The sequence below is a fragment of the Mytilus galloprovincialis genome, chromosome 6, assembly GCF_965363235.1.
Source record: "Mytilus galloprovincialis chromosome 6, xbMytGall1.hap1.1, whole genome shotgun sequence".
In the NCBI taxonomy this organism is placed as follows: Eukaryota; Metazoa; Mollusca; class Bivalvia; order Mytilida; family Mytilidae; genus Mytilus; species Mytilus galloprovincialis.
This window is the reverse complement of record NC_134843.1, coordinates 3163972-3184889: the sequence shown is the minus strand read 5'-3', so window position 1 is coordinate 3184889 and position 20918 is coordinate 3163972. Positions and strand designations below refer to the sequence as shown.

At 32.5% G+C, this 20918-nt stretch overlaps 2 protein-coding genes across 2 annotated transcripts in view; one reads left to right on the top strand and one right to left on the bottom strand.

Moving 5' to 3' along the window:
* LOC143078717 (FACT complex subunit SPT16-like) overlaps positions 1 to 20918 on the bottom strand; it is a 33612-nt gene that overhangs the window by 1063 nt on the left and 11631 nt on the right. Inside the window, exons 10-24 of the mRNA XM_076253642.1 lie at positions 15941 to 16035; positions 14302 to 14466; positions 13402 to 13517; positions 11779 to 11861; positions 10491 to 10561; positions 9715 to 9842; positions 8244 to 8379; positions 7213 to 7339; positions 6568 to 6686; positions 5416 to 5541; positions 3564 to 3752; positions 2683 to 2852; positions 1664 to 1793; positions 815 to 944; positions 116 to 193 (exon numbers count right to left, since the gene is read on the bottom strand). Coding sequence (XP_076109757.1) covers positions 116 to 193; positions 815 to 944; positions 1664 to 1793; positions 2683 to 2852; positions 3564 to 3752; positions 5416 to 5541; positions 6568 to 6686; positions 7213 to 7339; positions 8244 to 8379; positions 9715 to 9842; positions 10491 to 10561; positions 11779 to 11861; positions 13402 to 13517; positions 14302 to 14466; positions 15941 to 16035 — 1863 coding nt within the window. The remainder of the gene's footprint in view (positions 1 to 115; positions 194 to 814; positions 945 to 1663; positions 1794 to 2682; positions 2853 to 3563; positions 3753 to 5415; positions 5542 to 6567; positions 6687 to 7212; positions 7340 to 8243; positions 8380 to 9714; positions 9843 to 10490; positions 10562 to 11778; positions 11862 to 13401; positions 13518 to 14301; positions 14467 to 15940; positions 16036 to 20918) is intronic.
* LOC143078472 (uncharacterized) lies at positions 19218 to 20809 on the top strand. Its single transcript, XM_076253330.1, has 4 exons — positions 19218 to 19295; positions 19732 to 20129; positions 20299 to 20435; positions 20678 to 20809. Exons 2-4 carry the CDS (start codon positions 19985 to 19987, stop codon positions 20807 to 20809), a joined length of 414 nt encoding a protein of 137 aa, XP_076109445.1. The 5' UTR covers positions 19218 to 19295; positions 19732 to 19984.

Below are 20918 nucleotides of genomic sequence, written 5' to 3'. Positions count from 1 at the left end.
AAAACATAGCTGATATAAATCTGATGCAAGGTTGGCATTACTGTTATTTCCTATTTCCCCAAAAAGATAAAAAAAAAACAGATTTAATATCAGCCAGGTTTTAAATCAATCATACCTCTTCTGGCCTCTTCTTCAAGTTCGTCCCAATCTTTACCACTTTCTTCACTTGAACCAAGATCGTCTTCTCCTTCTTCTACAGAGTACAAATTTATACATGTGTATTTTCATTCTTTTTAATGTTTTGACAATTCCTTTATGAAATGTTTGTGTATATTCTTAACCAAGATAGGCTGTTTGGTAAGAGCAGCTCCACACACTATCAATAAAATTCATGGTTTAAATAAGACTTTTGTGGGGAATAGATAATTAATTTACAAAGATAACAAGATAACTGACAGTTAACATTCTCTTACATTTACTGTAAAAATTACAGATTATACCATTTCCTTACAATAAATATCTTATTCCTTGAGACTTGAGATACATTTATTGTGTTATAGTTTCAGAACTTCCTACACAAATTAACACTAGCAATTGTGCTGGCAACAGTTTTGATCCAGAAGAGGAGAGTAAATGGAAAATTCTTCTGCTCTGCCTAATCAACATCAGACAAAGTTGACCGTAGATGGATTTCAATTGGTTTAAGGTAGGTACTTTGTGGTTGTATTACTATTCAACTGTTTTGGTTTTTATACATCCTAAGCTTTCTAATATTCAGCCTTGAGCGTTCCAGATGAAGGTAAATCTAGAAAAGCTCTTCTAACACATTGACATTTATGACCTGTTATTTTCATTTTTTGTTTCTGTGACATACCTGAGTCTTCCTCTTCTCCTTCCCAGTCACTTTCCTCGCTATAATCGCTGCTTTCCTCAGCTGAATCATCATCGTCAGACGGTTCATAATGTTCATCTTCTTCCGAGTCATCCCCATCATCAGCTTCAGCCTGTTGTTAAAACAAAATACTTGGTTTGTCATAATAGTCTAATTAAACAAATATCTCAAGTTGGTAAACTCCAAACAGCTTCCTCAGAATAGGGGAGTTCTCAAAAAGTGGTGATCCGAGTGATTTGACCAACAAAATTTGTAAAAGATGGTCACAATTTTCGCATTTTGTATAATAGAAATAGTAGGGAGGACCAGCAAATTTTCTTCAGTGACCACCAGATATAAAAAGATTTCTCTGAGATAGGGGAGAATGGAGTGCCTGAACTCTGAGATAGGAGAGAATAGAGTGTCTGCTGATGTTTATCCCTGCTACATTCTGTAGGTCAGTGGTTGTCTTTTGTTGCTGTATATTATATTTGATTTTTTGTTAATTGTGTTGTACATAAATCTAGCCTTTAGTTTTCTTGTTTTACATTTGTTATTTCAGGGCATTTTAGGGCTTTTAAATATGTGTTTTGCTCATTGTTGATGGTCATACAGTGATCCACAGTTGCTAACTTTCTATGTCATTTGGTCTCTGGTGGAGAGTTGTTTCATTGGCAACCATATCACATTTTTTTTTATAATGTAACAACTATATGAAGTTTAAAAACAAACAATTATAAAACATATAAAAGGGTTCAAGAGTTTTGTAAAATACATTTACTAAAACAATATACACTATATCAGAATAAATTATATTTTAGCATAAAGATTTTTCTGTGTTATAAAACTTACATCACTTTCTGGGTCTAAGAAAGACCATCCACCGCTGTCAAAGAATCCATCTGGATCATCTGTAATTGTCTTCATTATCTTGGCCCAATTCAAACTCTGAACTCCCTCAGAGTATCGAATATCACAGGAACTATCAAATGTATAAGACATAGATTAGTAATCATTTACTACCAGCAACAAATTAGGTCCCCTAAATATTTGTTTAGATTACAGCTGATTGCATTGAGTGTGTAGCTGAAGGTTATATCTTTGGTTAGCTTGTTTGATAGCTGAACCCTGAAGTCATTGTTAGGTTAGGTAAACTACCCTCCCTTAAGAATAGACTAGTCTGCCAGATAACCAATCTATCTGTCTGTAGGACTAGGCTACTTCGAAATGAGGGTAGAATACCTACCTAATAATGACTTCACAATTCAGCTAGCAAACAAGCTAACCAAAGATATAACCTTTAGCTACACACTCAATGCGATCGACTATAAGACAAGAGTTTGGTTTTCTCAATTTAACAAGATTGCTAAAATATACACATATGTCCTCCACACTTTCATAACATCAAAATAACTTCAAAAATGGACTGAGAAACAACAGATACACACAGGACATTATTATGATAATTTTGAGTTTTTGTAAATTTCCCCATTATTGTAGTTATTTCAATATACATGTTAATGTAGTCATTTTGAGAATAAATTGAGTTGTATGAAAATTTTGGCAAATTTTTACTAGATTTTCTTGTGAAATTAAATCTAGTGGTAACCACACTGTAAAACAGGGTGTGGCTTAGAAGGAAACAAAAACTAATGTGAATTCAGAATATACTGTGAGGTTTAAAATAATGTGGATAATGTGACTTGGGAAGTACTGTAATAATAAGAACTTGCATTCCAATATCTGAATTGAAATTTTTAATCGAAATTTTTGTTAGTCATGTCAAATTCCAATAACAAATGCTCACAATAATTTCTGAATTTACAGTGTGTCAACTCTTCATAAAAATTTTAAAAATAAATTTATCTTACTTCAGCCATTCCTTGACATGGTCTAACATTTGCATTGGAATAGAGTTCACCATTGCCACTTTTTTACTGTAATCTTTGAACACGAATACCATATCAAAATTCTTCAAATGGAACTGTACACGTTCAAAATGCACCAATTCAACTTCATCTAATGCTATCACAAATGGAGGCTATAAACAGAAGAAATATGTATCTTAGAGTGATAAAAACTTTTCGTGTACATGCTTAAACAGAAATACAGTTTATTTATAAATTTCCTCTGGTCACATGGTCAGTTAGACCTATACAGCACTGTAATTTTTTGTTTATGGGTAATATATACATATTGTTTAATATTTAGTTCATGCATTTGGGGAAATTGTCTTGTAAAATGTAATTGCTTTCAGTATGTCTAATTTGAAATAAAGTTTGATGTCTTTGGAGTGTCTTTTAACAAGCTCCACATATGTACTACTGATTTAGCCACAAATGTGTAATTTATATAGTACAATGTGGGGTCAGCTCTTTTTGAATCTCTGCCAGAAGTGATTAGGAAGGAAAACAGTTGAATTTTTTTAGTATTATTTTAAAGCTACTTATTTTCTTTTATTAATGCAAGGTTCAAGTCTACTGTGGATTGATTTTTATTCATTAGATATTGTGAACCAACTAGTGGATTGATTTTTATTCATTAGATATTGTGAACCAACTAAAGTGGATTGATTTTTATTCATTAGATATTGTGAACCAACTAAAGTGGATTGATTTTTATTCATTAGATATTGTGAACCAACTAATGAATCAACATTATCCCATTTTTCTACCATCTCTAAACCCCTCCATTTGGGCAAAGTGAACAGTACTGTGATCAACCCATTCTGCTGTGGGACAATTCTACTTACCCATTCTACAAGGTTAACCAAACAGCCACTGGTTGGTTGTAACAATACTGTAGATCTAAATGGTACTCCATGGAATCCTAGTTCTCTGAATGGTGTATCAAATTCTACCTCTTGTTTTGTTATGTTTTCCACCTTCTCACAGAATCCTTTGAATGCAGACTTCAACTTTTGTCTATACTCTCTCTCAGCCTTTACAGAAAAAATTAAAGAACTTTAGTGAGCACGCTCACATACCCCACGTCCCCACATTGTCATTGGAGAAATTAAATAAGTATAAGAAAAAAAAATTGTATAAGAAAAAATATTGAATAATAATTTCCTGTCAATATACATAGTATGTCCTCATTATCTACAAAGTTTCGTGAAATTCTGTTGTGTGGTTTGAGAGGAGTTGCGATGACAAACTGTTGCAGTAGTACATTAAAGTAAATAAGTTCAAAGGGGCGTAACTCCTAGAAAAAAAATTGAATCGCAATTTCCCGTCGATATGCACAACTACATAGTATGTCCTTATTATCTGAAAAGGTTTCGTGAAATTCTGTTGTGTGGTTTGAGAGGAGTTGCGATGACAAACTGTTGCAGTGGTACATTAAAGTAAATAAGTTCAAAGGGGCGTAACTCCTAGAAAAAAAATTGAATGGCAATTTCCCGTCGATATGCACCACTACATAGTATGTCCTTATTATCTGAAAAGGTTTCATGAAATTCTGTTGTGTGGTTTGAGAGGAGTTGCGATGGCAAACTGTTGCAGTAGTACATTAAAGTAAATAAGTTCAAAGAGGCGCAACTCCTAGAAAAAAAATTGAATCGCAATTTCCCGTCGATATGCACAACTACATAGTATGTCCTTATTATCTGAAAAGGTTTCGTGAAATTCTGTTGTGTGGTTTGAGAGGAGTTGCGATGAGAAACTGTTGCAGTAGTACATTAAAGTAAATAAGTTCAAAGGGGCGTAACTCCTAGAAAAAAAAATTGAATGGCAATTTCCCGTCGATATGCACAACTACATAGTATGTCCTTATTATCTGAAAAGGTTTCGTGAAATTCTGTTGTGTGGTTTGAGAGGAGTTGCGATGACAAGAAACAGGACTGACGGACGGACGGACGGACTGACGGACGGACGGACGGACGGGTCAAAAACATTATACCCTCCGCAACTTCGTTGCGTGGGGTATAAATATTCATTAATTAACTGCAGAGGTGCAAAGATGGAAGTATTTTTTCACTCAAAAAAACCTCATTTGAAGAAACCAAATAAAATTACTGTAAATTCAAAATTATTGTGTGCATCTTTTAATGCAGTTTCATTTTTCAGACAAGTGTGATTTAATCTTTTGTGATATTGAGAACAATCCTGTTTAATACATGCAAAAACTTTCAAAATTCAAGTTTAAATTATTGTGATTTTAACCCTGTCACTTTTTTTGCAATAATTAAAACATTGAAATTATTTCTGAATTTACAATATTCACTTTTCACTCAAACATTAGTGTATACTTTTATCATAAGTGTTTAACAAGTCGACGAAATTGTGATTCTAAAAGATGTCATTTCTGGAATTATTGACCAAATGTATAGCAATGAATCATTTTACAGTTATCCAATCATATTCTCCTCTGAAATTTCTTAACTTATATCCAAGGCATAAAAATTTGAAATAAAACAAAGGCAGCAATCATTAAAAAATCTACTGATGTATTTATACCTTCAATGTATATTTCTAAAATATATAAAAGAAAGTTTATGTAAAAATCTATGGACAAAAAGTTATTATTTTACTGTTTGTTTGTCAGTAAAAGTGCAGTATATATTTCAGTAAGTTGGCCTTATCATTCCATTTACTCCCACATACCTGTTCAGCATGTAAATCATCTCGATCATGCATGTGTTGATGTTTTCCAAGATCTGTTGTGATTTCTCCAACTTCTGTGTAAAACTCGACATCAATGTGTTTCTTCTTACCAAACAGAATGGCATGCTGCAAAATATTATATAACCTTTGAAATTTCTGTATTTCATAATCTTGTTTCTATATGATAAAACATAACCATTTTTGCACTATATAACAGAGGATTTGATGTTGAGACAAATTTTTTTATAGTCTCCGATTATTTTATTTTACCTTCTTAAATGGTTTTAATTTTTTTTTTTTTTACTTTAGACATGAAATTGTGTCTATTGCTGAGATCATTAGTTGGCCTTTAGATTCCTGAATTTTGTTGTCGAATTTTTGTCTCACTGATATATAACTCATTGTAGTCCGATTTTTGTCTCACTGATATATAACTCTTTGTTGTCAGATTTTTGTCTCATTGTTGTCAGGTTTTCTCACTGATACATAACTTTTTGTTGTCAGATTTTTGTCTCATTGTTGTCAGGTTTTCTCACTGATACATAACTCTTTGTTGTCGGATTTTTGTCTCACTGATATATAACTCTTTTTTTTTTTAATTTTTATTCCGATTCTGAATCCTTTGACATTTCTATTGGGCACCCAATTATTTACTCCTTTTTATTTTAATGGAAGTGAATTTTTCTTTTATTGCCTGAAGAGTATGTTCACAATTGGTCAATACTGGCTATGAAATAACATGAAATATAAATTTAGTAACAATCAAACATTGATATCAAAAGTTAAAAGTATCTACCTGTACACAAAATCAACTATGGATACTGTCAGTAACGATATAACAAATGAACACATTTGCGTTGAAAATCAGAATTTTGATAGTTATCTACATAAATTTGAATAGTTTTTGCTTCAGATATCAGTTGCCCCATGTATGGATTATTTGATGTTTTGGTAAAAATTTGTACCACACCTAAATGAATCTTGAACCATTCTATTAAGTTTAAAATGTGTGGCCAATATTTCCCAAAAGGAAATAGAGCTTTCAAATATGATTTTATTCAACAGTAACAATACTGTTTTTGAGTATTAATTGTATCATTTTTATCGCTACCCAAAACTATCATGTATATATAACACAGAAAATTTCCTCACCTTTAAATGAAAATGTAGCAAGATTATCATTTCTCCATCACAAGGTTGGAAGAAAGCATTTTTGATGTTGTTATATAGGATATCTACTTTATCTCCTCTCACTGAAGTAAACCTAAATCCTACAAAGAAAAAACAACGTTTGTAATCATAGATACACAATAAAATTCAACGGCACCAATTACACTGCTCAAGACGATACTTTTGACTTAAATATACACTATAAACATTACAGTAAATGGTACTTATTTTACTGTCCTAGATGTCAATAGTTAGTCAAATTTGACAAATAATGCTTCTTCATGCTCAAAGCCTAAATATTTGAAAAATGGATGTTGAAGATTATACCATGTATGACAGCCTGTGGGCAAATGGTATCGTAGGAGATGAATTCAAGAGGTAAAATTAAGTTATAATATTAAAAGAAATAGTCAAAGTCTGATTACTGGCCAGAAAATTGTCACATCAAACTGGCGATATAGTAGGAAAGTTTCTGAAGATCTGAGTATTGTTGTTTCCAAGGATGGATGAAGACTATAACCATGTCCCAATAGTAGTGGGAGATAATAAACTTAATGAAGAAGAAAGTATCTGATCTGGTTTTTTTTCAATCAAACCCTATAAACTATCAATTATCAGTTACTTTACCATTTGTATGTGCTTCCAATGTTCCTGAGATTCTCTTTGATACAATATTTGGTCTGATATAAAGGTCTTTCAATTTTGGATTTCCTCTGTTTGGGTTGATAACAAGTGTGTCTTGTTTAACAATACCCTGAAAATAAATGGAATATAAAGAATATTTATCATCAAATGTGTAGTTTGGGGTAATAAGCAACAACAAAAAAAATCACTAAACAGAATAAAACTGAATTATTTAATTGATTAGTACAATTGATTACTATATTTGTTATATACTTCTAAATACATCTAAAGATGAAAAATTAAAGTTGAGATTTGCATTTTTGTTCTCATTTATATTTTTCAATTAAAATACTAATCTCCTTTTAACATGATTAAAACAAAAGATTTATGTTCAAATTACCTGAACAGTTCCTAACTAGTTTTACAATTGGGCAATTCAACATTCTAAATCAACCTATTGTAGTAATTTTTTTATTTGTTGGTGAACATTCACATGATCTGAGTTAGAAGCACCACTGTTTTTACCTTCAGTATTCACTTTGCAACACATATATTTTTATACAAAATACCTGATTATGATTACCTAGATAAAGCGCTTAACCTTATCTTCATATCAGATATAACAAGTGAAACTGCAAGCTACTGCTCACTGATGATACCCCCGCCGCAAGTGGATAATGCCAAATAGTGTAAAAATATGCAAGTGTTGATGTAACAGGAAGTTGTCAAGTGATGAATCTGTAACACATCACACAGTATAGCAAACTTATATAAACTCTGAAACCAAATTTCAGAAATCTTTGTATTGTAGTTCCTGAGAAAAATGTGACGAAAAATATTTAAGGGACAGATGGACTGACGGACAGACTGACGGAAGGATGGATGAACGGACAGACAGAGGTAAAACAGTATACCCCCCTTTTTCAAAGCGGGGTATAATAATCTTACACTATAGATGTATGAATGAACAAACATTTGTAGCACTATTATTCCATTAACTTTCAAAGATGAAAATACAAAAAATATATTCTAACCTCTTTTTCCCTCTCCTCAGCTTCTCTGGTTTTAAACTTTTTCTGTACTTCTTTAATCAATCTGAATGCTGTATTTAAATTTAATGATGGAGCTGATATTTCTCCTGGCTCTTTGGTGTTTGAACTTCTGTAGGTGCTGTAAAAAGTTATAAAAAATCAAATCGTGTTTAAATACTCAGAATAGTCCACTAACCCAGTCTTCCTGTAATTTGAAGTGACATGCGAAAGAACTAGATATCATTGAGATGGGAGCCATCTCTGTGGGCCCCGCTGTGAATAATGTGCATTAAAAAATTGTATCTTTACCATAGGACATGGGTTTGTCAACTGAAATCAAAGTTTTTGACCTTGACCGTTGACCTAGGAAGTTGTAAATAAATCATGACACACCCTTTGGTGTTGGTTTATAAACATGTCAAATATAAACTTTGAAATGATAACGGTTCTTAAGATATAGAGCGGACACGATCTTTACCATAGGACATGGGGTTGTCAACTGAAACAAAAGTTTTTGACCTTGACCTTTGACCTAGGAAGTTGCACATAAATTATGACACACCCTTTGGTGTTGGTTTATATACATGTCAAGTATAAACTTTGAAATGATAACGGTTCTCAAGATATAGAGCGGACACGATCTTTACCATAGGACATGGGGTTGTCAACTGAAACCAAAGTTTTTGACCTTGAACTTTGCCCTAGGCAGTCGTTCATAAATTATGACACACCCTCTGGTGTTGGTTCATATACATGTCAAGTATAAACTTTGAAATCATAACGGTTCTCAAGATATAGAGCGGACACGATCTTCACCACAGGACACAGGGTTGTCAACTGAAACCAGTTTTTTTACCTTGACCTTTGACCTAGGAAGTTGTACATACATCATGACACGCCCTCTGGTGGTGGTTAATAAACATGTAAAGTATAAAGTATGAAATCATAATGGTTCTCTAGATATGGAGCGGACACAAAGTTAAAGTGTTACGGACGGACGGACAGACGGACGGACAGACTGATCACTATAGGGCGACCCGCCTAAAGGCGTGGCCCTAATTATTCCACATGGAGAAAGGTTTTTTTTAAAGATGGAATCTGATATAATTTTTTTTGTTTTGTTTTTTTTGTATTGAAATTATGTACACTTATGGAACTGAGAAGTATGGGAAAGACACGCGGAAAGGCATCAAGAAAGACACAATGAGGAAATAGATCTAGAGGAATAAAAGTTAGGACGATCATAATTTAACAAATGATCCAATAGGAAAGTTCTTCAAAGTGAATCATGAGGGTAAATGGCTGGAGTTCTAAAACATAAAAGACTTTTTAAATTCTTTGTTAAATTACAAGTTTTAATTTTCATAAACCCAAGCTGTTTTGGCCTCATTTTTCATTGTTATATTATTTAATGACATACAAATTACCAAACACGATTATATACAGTTAGTGTAAGTGACATAAATCTACTTACATTTCTTTTAGGAAGGTAGCATCTGGTTGAGGGAAAACATTTCCTTCATTTCTACCCAGAGATGAACCAGGATGATAAAAATTAATACGGAGATATGTGTAGTCGCCTTCTATGGACTGACTTATGTTCTATAAAAAAAAAAGACAAACATAAAATACAGAGATATGTGTAGTCCCCTTCTATCGACTGACTTATGTTCTATAAAGAAAAGACAAACATAAAATTAATATGGAGATATGTGTAGTCCCCTTCTATCGACTGACTTATGTTCCATAAAGAAAAGACAAACATACAATACATCTAATGATCTTAAATCAAGTACATTTAAAGTTTTTAAATGATTGAAAATTTATAAATAGTTGATATAAATATAATGTTGGTCTTATGAATTTCATTTGACACATCTAGAAACATATGTGGGAAATTCTATTTAACCTTTGTGTTAAAAAGAAAAGTATTTCAATCATGCATGAGGATATAAAAAAAAAACCCAGAAATTTTAATAGCCATATTCAATTTATTAGTAACAAGTAAAACTGTGAGCTACTGCTCACTGATGATACCCCCGCCAACTATTTCCGTTAACAGGAAGTTGTTGAGGAATGAATCTGGAAACCCATCATAATTCTTAATTAGAATGAAAAGGACTTTCATGTCATTTAGTCTGTATACCTATCCATATTAAGTCAGGCCAAACCAATATATTTCATATTATAACACATAGGTATCATAACAGACAATAATTAATCCACATACACAAATCAGCTGATACCTACCTTTATTGTAGCGATATGAAATGGTGTTGGTATACCAAAGACAGGTAAGATGACAGTCTCGTACTTTCTATCTGCAATAAACCATGTCTTTATTACTATGGTTACAAGTGTTGCGACCTCAATATACTGATGGCATCATATACCAGTACAAGTAATATCAGGCTTTCAATTGCTTCAAAATACAAAAGTCAAATTCCAACATACACAATAAGGAGCTGCACCATGAGTGCATGATATGCCAATTGCTTTTATAAGGAATAAAGTTCCACAACGCTTCAATGCCAAATCAGAAATTTATTAAAAAAAACAAATAAAGGAAGGTTTTGTTGATAGATATCAACCAATCACCAAACGTTCATGAAAACTGCTAGAGTTCATATCAGAAAACTGTAAAATCCCCCTTAATTATAAATAAAACCCCATGACTCACAATTAATCAAAGTTTCAGTAAATTGGTTAACATGTTTTAATTTTATTGTCCTACATGTTGACAGGGGAAGGACGGACAAACGGACTACAGTCCTACCATAATATGTCCCTTAAACAGAGATATAATAGAAATTTATACTGCAATTTTAATAATCTTTTCTTTTTTCAATGATATAAATGTCAATATTAAAAAAAATATATCAAACTTTTTCTTCAAGGAAGGGTGTAATTTGAAATCTAAATATCTTCTTAAAGTCATATGAAACGAGTGAGTTGTGAAAAATAATGTTTATCCAATTCTTGAACCAATGCATGTATATATCATAAACGTAGTCCTCTGTGCACGATTTTTTCATTTTTTACGCAAATATATCATATAATTGTCATTTTTTTCTCTCTGTCTGTTATGATTTAACAAATATGGCTGCTCATTAAATGCTGTGTTTTAAAGCCGAAGTTTACCGATTGTCACCTTATAGTGAACAAATAACAAAAAGCATGGGTATTGATGACAGATCCATGCGTATTGCGATCATCGTATTTTTACGAGGAGGGTTACGCCCAGGTCACTATGCATACGGAAAATATGTCAGCGAATTGCTTCCTGGTTGCAAGCAATTAAAAATAAGTAAACTTCTTCTAAATGTGGGACAAATTAAAGAATTTTCCTCAGAAAAAAGTATATGTACATAAGTTGTATAGTAAAAACTATCCATTTAGTTATAAAAAACACATGCATATTTTTTTTTCTATTTGAGGTTTCTTATGACTTTAAATGTTTACTACTATTCAAGTAATTAACTGAATTTGCTATCAGAGTTTTTAAATGTTCAGTTTATAATAAAGACTAACAACTTACCAACAAATAACTGGAGATCCCTAACTTCTGAATCATGAGGGAGCCATGATGGTTTAGAGTAAGAAATATTTGACTTCCGCACTCTAAAAATAAGATACATGGAATACTTATTTTTTCTATTTAGTACCAACATCACGGCTTAAGCCTAAACACAATTTCAGAAAATGTTAAAACCCGATTCATACCCAGTTTGTTAGATATATTGATGTACTTACTTTTTTTTAAGCTTTTAAAAAAACTTTTTTAAAAAAAGCCTGTGTAGATATGAAAAAAAATATATGTGGGAAAGTGCATAAAAAAAATTACAATAATGTTAAGGTCAGATAAATCTTACACATGTACACCACAAAATCATATATCAAATATCAGGCGTAACCATGAAATTCAAATATTGCTTTTGTTTTCAATATTCCCACTTATATTAACCCTTTCAACGCTACACAAAAAAATAGAAAAATGGCTGCTGCTGCTGCATTTTTTTAATCATTCATTAGAACAGTATATTCCTTTTCAGACTGCTGTATCTTTTTTATTATAAGAGATACAGAGAAAGTTATTGCATGAAAAATGCTCAGGAGAGTATGAACTGTAATGTTGGGCAGTTATTTCAGTAAAATGTTTATCAGGTTACCTGCATTTTCAGGTAATTAACAGGTAAAAGGTGTAATTTATTACATTTGTGTTGAATTTGGAATAAAAAGTACTTTTAGTCCTCATCTATTTTGTTGTTTTATCTGCCATATAATAAAGAAGACACCAGTTGCTCGATTCCATAGCGTATTGCACCATACACAACGTATTATGTAATCATAGCACAAATAAGTGGCTCCGTCCACATTTTTCAGTCATCATCCGTTTTCCCCCCTTTTTCTACGTCTCGTAATGATCGATCAAATCATATTTCCCACACGAATTGAATGTAATAAACACATTGAGATAACAAGAAACCTTTTAACTAATCCTCGTTGTCAGTTTTCCCATAGAAATGCTGAAATATTTCCATATTTACAACTTCTTTCCGATTTTCGCCATTTGCATTTGTCAAAATATTTGTTTTTATTTTCCTTCAATTTTCCTTCTACTGCATGATTTTGCAATAAAAATTGCCGGGATTTCAAGCGCAAATGAGACCTTGTATATCCTCGATTCATACAAGGAAAAATTGGAGAGGACCTGAATGAAAACCGAATGGTTTAAGAGTCCTTCTGAAAAATCCGTTGTCATCGCGGCATATGCCGCGAATAGCAGTGGCGGACGGCATATGTCATCGCGGCATATGCCGTGTATAGCGTTGAAAGGGTTAACTTTGGCCACTATCAGAACTTTATGACCTTGATTTCTACTCTTACTCTTTTGGATTGGAATTAAAATGCAATATGAACTCTATATTACAGCTATTTTCCAAATGCATGTAGTTTTCAGGTGTGGTTAATTTACTTGGTTTGTTTGTAGAACTGTTTTTTCGAGAATTGTAATTAAGTTTTACAATTGCAACCCATAGATAGGTGGGGCTTCAGCTTGTAGTGTTATTGGATGCTTGGGCAAATATTTATACAAACAAAGCAAGTAAGCCAACCAAACCTTTAAACTACATGCATAAGGTAAATAGCTGTAATAGTTTACTTTTTATCTTCTGTGCCTGATTTCATTCCTTTCAATCTCAGCAATGCTTCTTCGTTTAATTTCTCTCTTAATTCTTTCTGATGTTTTTGTCTTTTTTCTTCTGTTGTCATATCCATCTTAAATAAAATGATTCATTCTTTTATTAACAAAATTAACATTGAAAATGAAAAAAATAAAAGTTATATCTTTATAAAATATTTTTTTCAATACTATACAATAATTAATGATAAATTCATTTCATCCTAGTAATAACCAAGAACGGTAAAAGTGATGCCACTTAAATTTTAACTTGATCTACCTTAAAACATTGAACATAGGTTTCATAACACTTGGTTAAGGCAAGTTAGAGAACAGAAATGAAATATTCAGTAATTTTTCCATTTGTAAAGGGGCATAACTGTAAAATAGTAAAAGTGACACCACCAAACTTGATCTGTGTTTTATGGTAATCAGCATTGTGTGTAAGTTTCATATCATTTTTTACTAAAATTAGAGAAATGAAACTAATTTTGGGATGTATGTACAGCCAGACAAGGGTAAAACTCAATGCCCCCTCCATTTCAGTGGGGGCATAAAAAAGCCGTAAAAATTCTCTCGCTGCAAATGATCTCTTGTTACTAGCCCACAAAGCAGCTAATGAGTAATTTGTACGTGAACTGTAAAGTATCTCTAATAAATAAGTAGTTTACTGATATTATTTCAATTTCTCTCTTTTCTTTAATTGTTCCTTCCACACGATAGTCACTCTTATCTTTTATTCACAAATTTTAAAAGTCATTGACTCTGATATTGCTACTTTGGATTTCATTATCATCAGTTGGATACAAATTTTATATCGTTGATATAGATGAAACACAGAACCAAATGTTCAACAAATTACAAATTTTCTATAACACCAACCCTTGTTCTGCTGTCCAGCACAGCATTTCTATGGCCCCGCCCTAACAAAACTGGCTCCTCCTCTTTTTCTTCTTCTTCTTCCTCGTCATCATCTTCATCCTTCAGGAAGATTCCAACATGTTTGATTCGTTTCTTTTGTGTGGTCATCAATGATGCTGCAGACCCCTGTTAATCAAATCAATTTAACCAATATTCATACTTACAGTTTTAAGGTTTATAATCCATTTTTAAAGAAGAAATTTTATCAGGAATTATATTTTGTTGCTGTCAATTTCAAGAAAAATAAACTCTATTCCTGTAAATTGATATATATCCATTGGAAATTTAAGACACAAATTATAGTTTTATTTTTCATAAAAAAAAAGATGTGGTATGATTTCGAATGAGATACCAAGAGACCAAATGACATAGAAGTTAAGAACAATCTGTCACTGTACACCCTTTTAAATGGCCAAAACCTGTGTCACATATTCAGCTATAAAAGTCAACACAAGAGTGCACAGGCTGAAATGTCTCGCCTTCTATACTAATCATTGATATTATGTTGATAGTTCTAAATATAAAGCTTTGTTACAACTGTCACATAAACTTAACATTAACAAAGATAACTAAACAAAGACCAATGAACCATGCCAGGTAGACATGTACCGCTAACAATGCTTCCATACAACAAATATAGTTGACCTATTACTTATAGTTTAAGAAAAATAGACCAAAACACAAAAACTTAACACTGTGCAATGAACCGTGAAATTGAGGTCATGGTCAAATAAAAACCTGCGGGACTTACATATAGATCATAAAATATTTCCATACACCAAATATACTTGAAAAATTTTTTAGTTGACCTTTGGCATATAATATTAGAAAAAAAAAGACCAAAACTCAAAAACTTAACTTTGACCACTGTACCATGAAAATGAGGTCAAGGTCAGATGACATCTGCCCGCTAGACATGTACACTTTACAATCATTCCATACAACAAATATAGTAGACTTATTGCATAAAGTATGAGAAAAACAGACCAAAACACAAAAACTTAACTATAACCACTGAACCATGAAAATGAGGTCAAGGTCAGATGACACCTGCCAGTTGGACATGTACACCTTACAGTCCTTCCTTACACCGAATATACTAGCCCTATTGCTTATAGTATCTGAGATATGGACTTGACCACCAAAACTTAACCTTGTTCACTGATCCATGAAATGAGGTTGAGGTCAAGTGAAAACTGTCTAAGGGGCATGAGGACCTTGCAAGGTATGCACATACCAAATATAGTTATCCTATTACTTATAATAAGAGAGAATTCAACATTACAAAAATTCTGAACTTTTTTTTCAAGTGGTCACTGAACCATGAAAATGAGGTCAAGGACATGTGACTGACAGAAACTTCGTAACATGGGGCATGTATATACAAAGTATGAAGCATCCAGGTCTTCCACCTTCTAAAATATAAAGCTTTTAAGAAATTAGCTAACGACGCCGCCGCCGGATCACTATCCCTATGTCAAGTTTTCTGCAACAAAAGTTGCAGGCTCGACAACAAAACTATAATAACCCCCTTACTGAACTCTTTTGGAACTTAGTTCTTAAGACAATATAAAAATGTCTTATGATATCTAAAATTTACCTCATTTGCCATTACAGTGTCACCAATGAATAAAGCATACTTCTTATCGCCATCTTTTAAATCAGCAAATCCTACATTAATGTTGAATGTCATTCCTAAAATAATTCAATATTATTCCATTATCACTGAATTAGTATATATTTTTGTTTATGGGCCAGCTAAAGTACGCCTCCAGGTGTGGGAGTTTCTCGCTGCATTGAAGACCCATTGGTGGCCTTCAGCTCTTTGGTTGGGTTGTTGTCTCTTTGACACATTCCCCATTTCCATTCTCAATTTTATCTGCCTGAAAGACAGTATGTGAGGAGCACCCAGAGAAGACACTTTCACAATGTGGTAACTATCTATAACCAAATTAAGAATTTCACTTAAATTTTCACTTGACACCCACAAAAGTGGAGGTTTTAAAGTGCCTTCCCTGGGTCTCAGGAGGGAACTTAATTTAATTCAAAGATAAATCTGTTGAATAAAAGTTATTGATAAGAACACATTTTTTGTTATTTTTTGGCTATATTCATGAAAACAGAATAAAATACAAAATTCTTTAGAAAGCACAAAACTGAGGAGTTTTTTCAAGAATAAAATACTGAAACTGTTCGTAATTCAACTATCATAACTCAGGTGGAAAATTACATTTAATAAGACAATGTTTGTCTTGATTTGTTTTATTCTAAGGGAAGGGTGACAGAAAAAATTGTACTAAAAGTAAAATTTGGAGTTTTTTATTTTATAACATCCAATTTCATTTTTTTTGTAGAATATGATATTGTTCTCACTATCCTGTACAAATGGGTGGAAGGAATGGATGCACAGACAGAAAAAAAAAACATGCCTCTCTACTATCATAGGTGGGTACAAAATCCTTACTATAGTATTCCTCTATCTTTGATTTATTAAAGAAAATCAGAAAATGACAGTCTTACCTCAGTGATATTGTTAGCCTCAAATTACCGCCGATATTCGGCCTTTTCCCCTAGAGAAAATTCCCAATTACAAAAAAAAATGGCTTGAAATTCTTCCCAATTAGTTGTACATTTTCCCAAACAGTGATTGCATTTGTAGAAATGATGTGTAAATTTCGTATTCATGTTATTATTTTGATATGATTAAAGCGTTTTTGAGATCAAGGATTCTGATTCTGATCATTGGGGTGCTTGTAAAATGATTTGTGTAAAACACCAATCGTAACTACTCGGCCATTCTCGCTATGCAGTACAATAATATTTCTTCGTGCAACCAGAAAGGCCGAGTAGTTCCGATTGTGTAAAACACGTGTATGTACCGTCATTCTATTCGTTTCTTTCCCCTCCCACTAATGTTCCTTTCTGGTTAATCTTGTATCGTTTCTTTCCCTGCCCTCGAATGTTCCTTTCCAGTTGTTAAGAATGTCTCACAATTCAAAATATTACGTAAAAAAACTCAGTAAAAAAGACGGCAAAGGTTTACAGAAGATTGGAGATGTGTTCAAAAAAATTAATAAAGTTAATAAAGTCACTGATGAATCATCTGAAATAAAATCGGAAGTTGCTAAAGCTATTGAATATATTATTAAAGAAGTTTGTAAAACTAATGAAACAAATGACAGTTATCATGGTAATGTTGATAATGTTAATGATCAGTCTACAATTGAGAAAGTTTCTGCACCAACAGCTCTTTCTGAGACTTCAACAGCTGTCAGCGTCTGTGAAAGTGTTAGTCCTGTTGAGACTGAGTCTGTAAAGATTGATCAAAGAAAATTTTCATCTCAAAAATATGAGCACAAATATACCTGGCTTTACTTCTCTCATTCCAAAAATGGTTTTATGTGTAAAATTTGCGAGCTATTTGCACTTTCATCATCATCTACAAGGGCCTTTGTCTACAAAGGAGTTATCTTAGGTACCCACCCAACAAGGCAGCTTGAATCCCATGCAGAAAGTGTGTGTCACCAATCTTCTGTGGAAAGATATTCTTTTTCCAAATCAAATGTCAATGTCAGTCGTCAATTACGAGTCCAAGATGCAAAAGCCAAAGATCAAAATCGCTCTGTCGTGAAAAAACTTTTTCAGTGTGTAGACTTTCTTATAAAGCAAAAGTGGGCAGCTAGTAAAAACACGGAAAAGTTGGTTCGATTTATTGCCACCTTGGGCGTTAAAGACCTGGAACAACATATCTCTTCATCTGAAGTAAAGTATCTGTCACAAGACTGTGTTATGCAGATGGTTCTGTGCATTTCTGATTCAATTGAACGTAAGCTTATAGCAGGTTTACAAGGCAAAGAATTTGCCTTGTTGGCTGATGAGTCGGCTGACATAGCCCACAGGAGCCAGCTGAGTATAATGGCTAGATTTCAAGTCAATGATGAAGAGGGGGTAAAGACACACTTTCTGGGATTTGCCCAATTAGGCAGAATGACAGCAGAAGCTATCATGAATGTTATTGAAACATTCTTGCTTGCTAAAGGGGTTTTGATGGAAAAGATCCGCTTCATGGGATTTGACGGGTGCAATACCATGAGTGGGGAAAGAACAGGTTAGTACTAAGCTATATTTCATTTTGTTATAAATGATTTCAAATTTGATTCACCTTATCATATATATGCCCATTAATTTATTATTACTTTATAAAAAAAATTGATATTCAGTTTTAAAAAATCAATCCCAGCATGAACAGTTTTAAAGTAAAAGGTTAACCTTGGTTCCTTGAAGTACCCCTTTTCCAAATAAATGTTGAAATAAAAGATAAGAGCAAAAAATTTACATGTAAAAACCTGTATTTTAAAGCACATATTATTTGTGACGTCCAAGTGTCAGTCACTGAAAATTTTAATCACAATTTAGTATACAATAACAATGATAACATATTCAACTTGCATAACAGGGATGAAGTTACACAAACTGAAGGGAGACTCAGAGTCAGAGTGAGACTGATTAAGAAACAAAATAGTAAAGCATTGAAAGTCATGTCATCCACACATTGAATTTTTTACTATTACTAGTATATCTGTTCCTTTAGTTATAACTTTTTGATTATTTTTTTTCAAAAACATATCTGAATTATCATTATCTATTCATGACATAATTTATGTTTCAGGTCTACAAAGGAGAATACGCCATGTCAGCCCTTTTGCAGTATACATCAATTGCAGGAATCACAGACTTGCTCTTTGTCTTGCACATCTAATTAAGCAGTTTGAAATTCTGAAGAATGTTGATTCAGCACTTTTGTCTCTATGGAAGATGTTTGAATATTCACCGCAGAAGATGGCCGTGTTCAAAAACATTCAGACTGTTTATGGAAATAAACCTCTCGCTGTGATAAAAGCAGCTGCTACTCGGTGGTTATCTCATCTACATGCTTCTGCTAGATTTGTTTCAAGGTAATTATAATTTAAATAAACTTCCTTTTATTTTATGAAAGCTAATATGATCTCATAACTAGTATTACATGTATATTTATGATCAATGACATTGTCACAATAACACTACAACAACTTCAAGTGGGGATCAATAAAAATTGACTTATATACATGTATGTTTAACAGTTAGTTGTCATTTGTTTATATGAGTTTCTTATTAAGTGTTTCTCATTTATCTTTTTTTTACTATATTTAATATAGATCCATACTTTGACGTCCTAGAATAGTTAACTTCTATAATTGTGACTTGAATGGAGAGTTAACTTGTCTCATTCATGATTGATTGGCACTCATATCACATCTTCCTATATCTATTTAATATTGATAACCACAATGCCATTTATAATTAATGTTTTAAACGGCAAATTATTGACAAAAAAGATTCTTATTCTTTCAGATATGTGTGTATATTGGACACTTTGGATGCAATTTATGCTGACAAAAAGGAACCAGAGATCTACGGTTTACGCCTGATATTGACAAACAAGACTGTGGTTGCCACCATATTGCTTTTGTGCGACATTCTTAAACCTCTCAATTTGCTCTCTTTGTATCTTCAAGCAGAAAATATCAACTTTACCTCCCTTCCACAGCATGTTAGAGCAACAGAAGATAGTTTGACTGGTCTTGTTGAAATTTATGAGCAAAATATGGACAACTTGGTAGACAGTGATACAGAATTTGCTAAATGTGAGCAGTTATTTGCAGAGATAACTGACAGAACTGTATTGGGGAGGAGAATGAGGATGGGACCAGACCCTGAACTTACTCCACAAGAGTATTTAACTAAGACAGGTACTTATTCATTTGTCAAATCTAAATATATTTTTAATTATGTTTTATCTAGTTAATATCTATTACTTTGTTTTCCACTTGTATAGAATTATGAAAAAAATGCTGTATACAAAGTCACTAACGGTTAGGCATATTATATTTCTAAAAATGTATCTTTTTATACTGACAGGTATTCCACTAATTTACAGTTTGGTACAGGAAGTACAAGATGCTTTTAGTACTGGAGAACCCGTCTTGACTGGATTTAGCTTCTTGCACCCTGAAAACTTGCCACAAACTATTCCTGAGCTTCGAGAATATGGACAGGTAACAATTTGATATTATCTAATCTTATCATAGATTGAAATAATAATGATTTGAAAAAATAATTTATTACACTCTACTGTAATTTTTATTCTTAAGATATTACTATTGTGTCTCACTGACAAGAAACTGCAAGAAACATAGTTAGAAAATGAAATTGAGATATTGAAACCTTATCTACAAACTTTTAGTCTTAGTAGTTCAGGTTTTTAATAATCATTATTTATTGTTATTTAATTTTACAGACTGAGATTACAAGATTAGTAAATTTCTATGGATCCCCAAAGGAGGACAAGTTTAAAGGACACACAATCAACACACCAGGCCTTGTTGATCCTGTTGATCTTGAGACCCAATTGAAGAGTTTTAAAGTTTAGCTGTTTATGCTAAGGTATACCAAGGCAGTCACTCAAATAATTTATTCAATTCATTATTGTTTTCTTAATGTTTATATTTCAGTATGCATGTTGTTTGTTTTTTTTTTCA

Excerpts from the sequence above, each read along its gene's own strand:
- LOC143078472 (XM_076253330.1), top strand. The coding sequence starts at position 19,985 with ATGGACAACTTGGTAGACAGTGATACAGAATTTGCTAAATGTGAGCAG. Across the intron at positions 20,130-20,298 it reads AGAGTATTTAACTAAGACAG|GTATTCCACTAATTTACAGT; the intron begins GTACTTATTCAT and ends TTATACTGACAG. Across the intron at positions 20,436-20,677 it reads AGCTTCGAGAATATGGACAG|ACTGAGATTACAAGATTAGT; the intron begins GTAACAATTTGA and ends TTAATTTTACAG.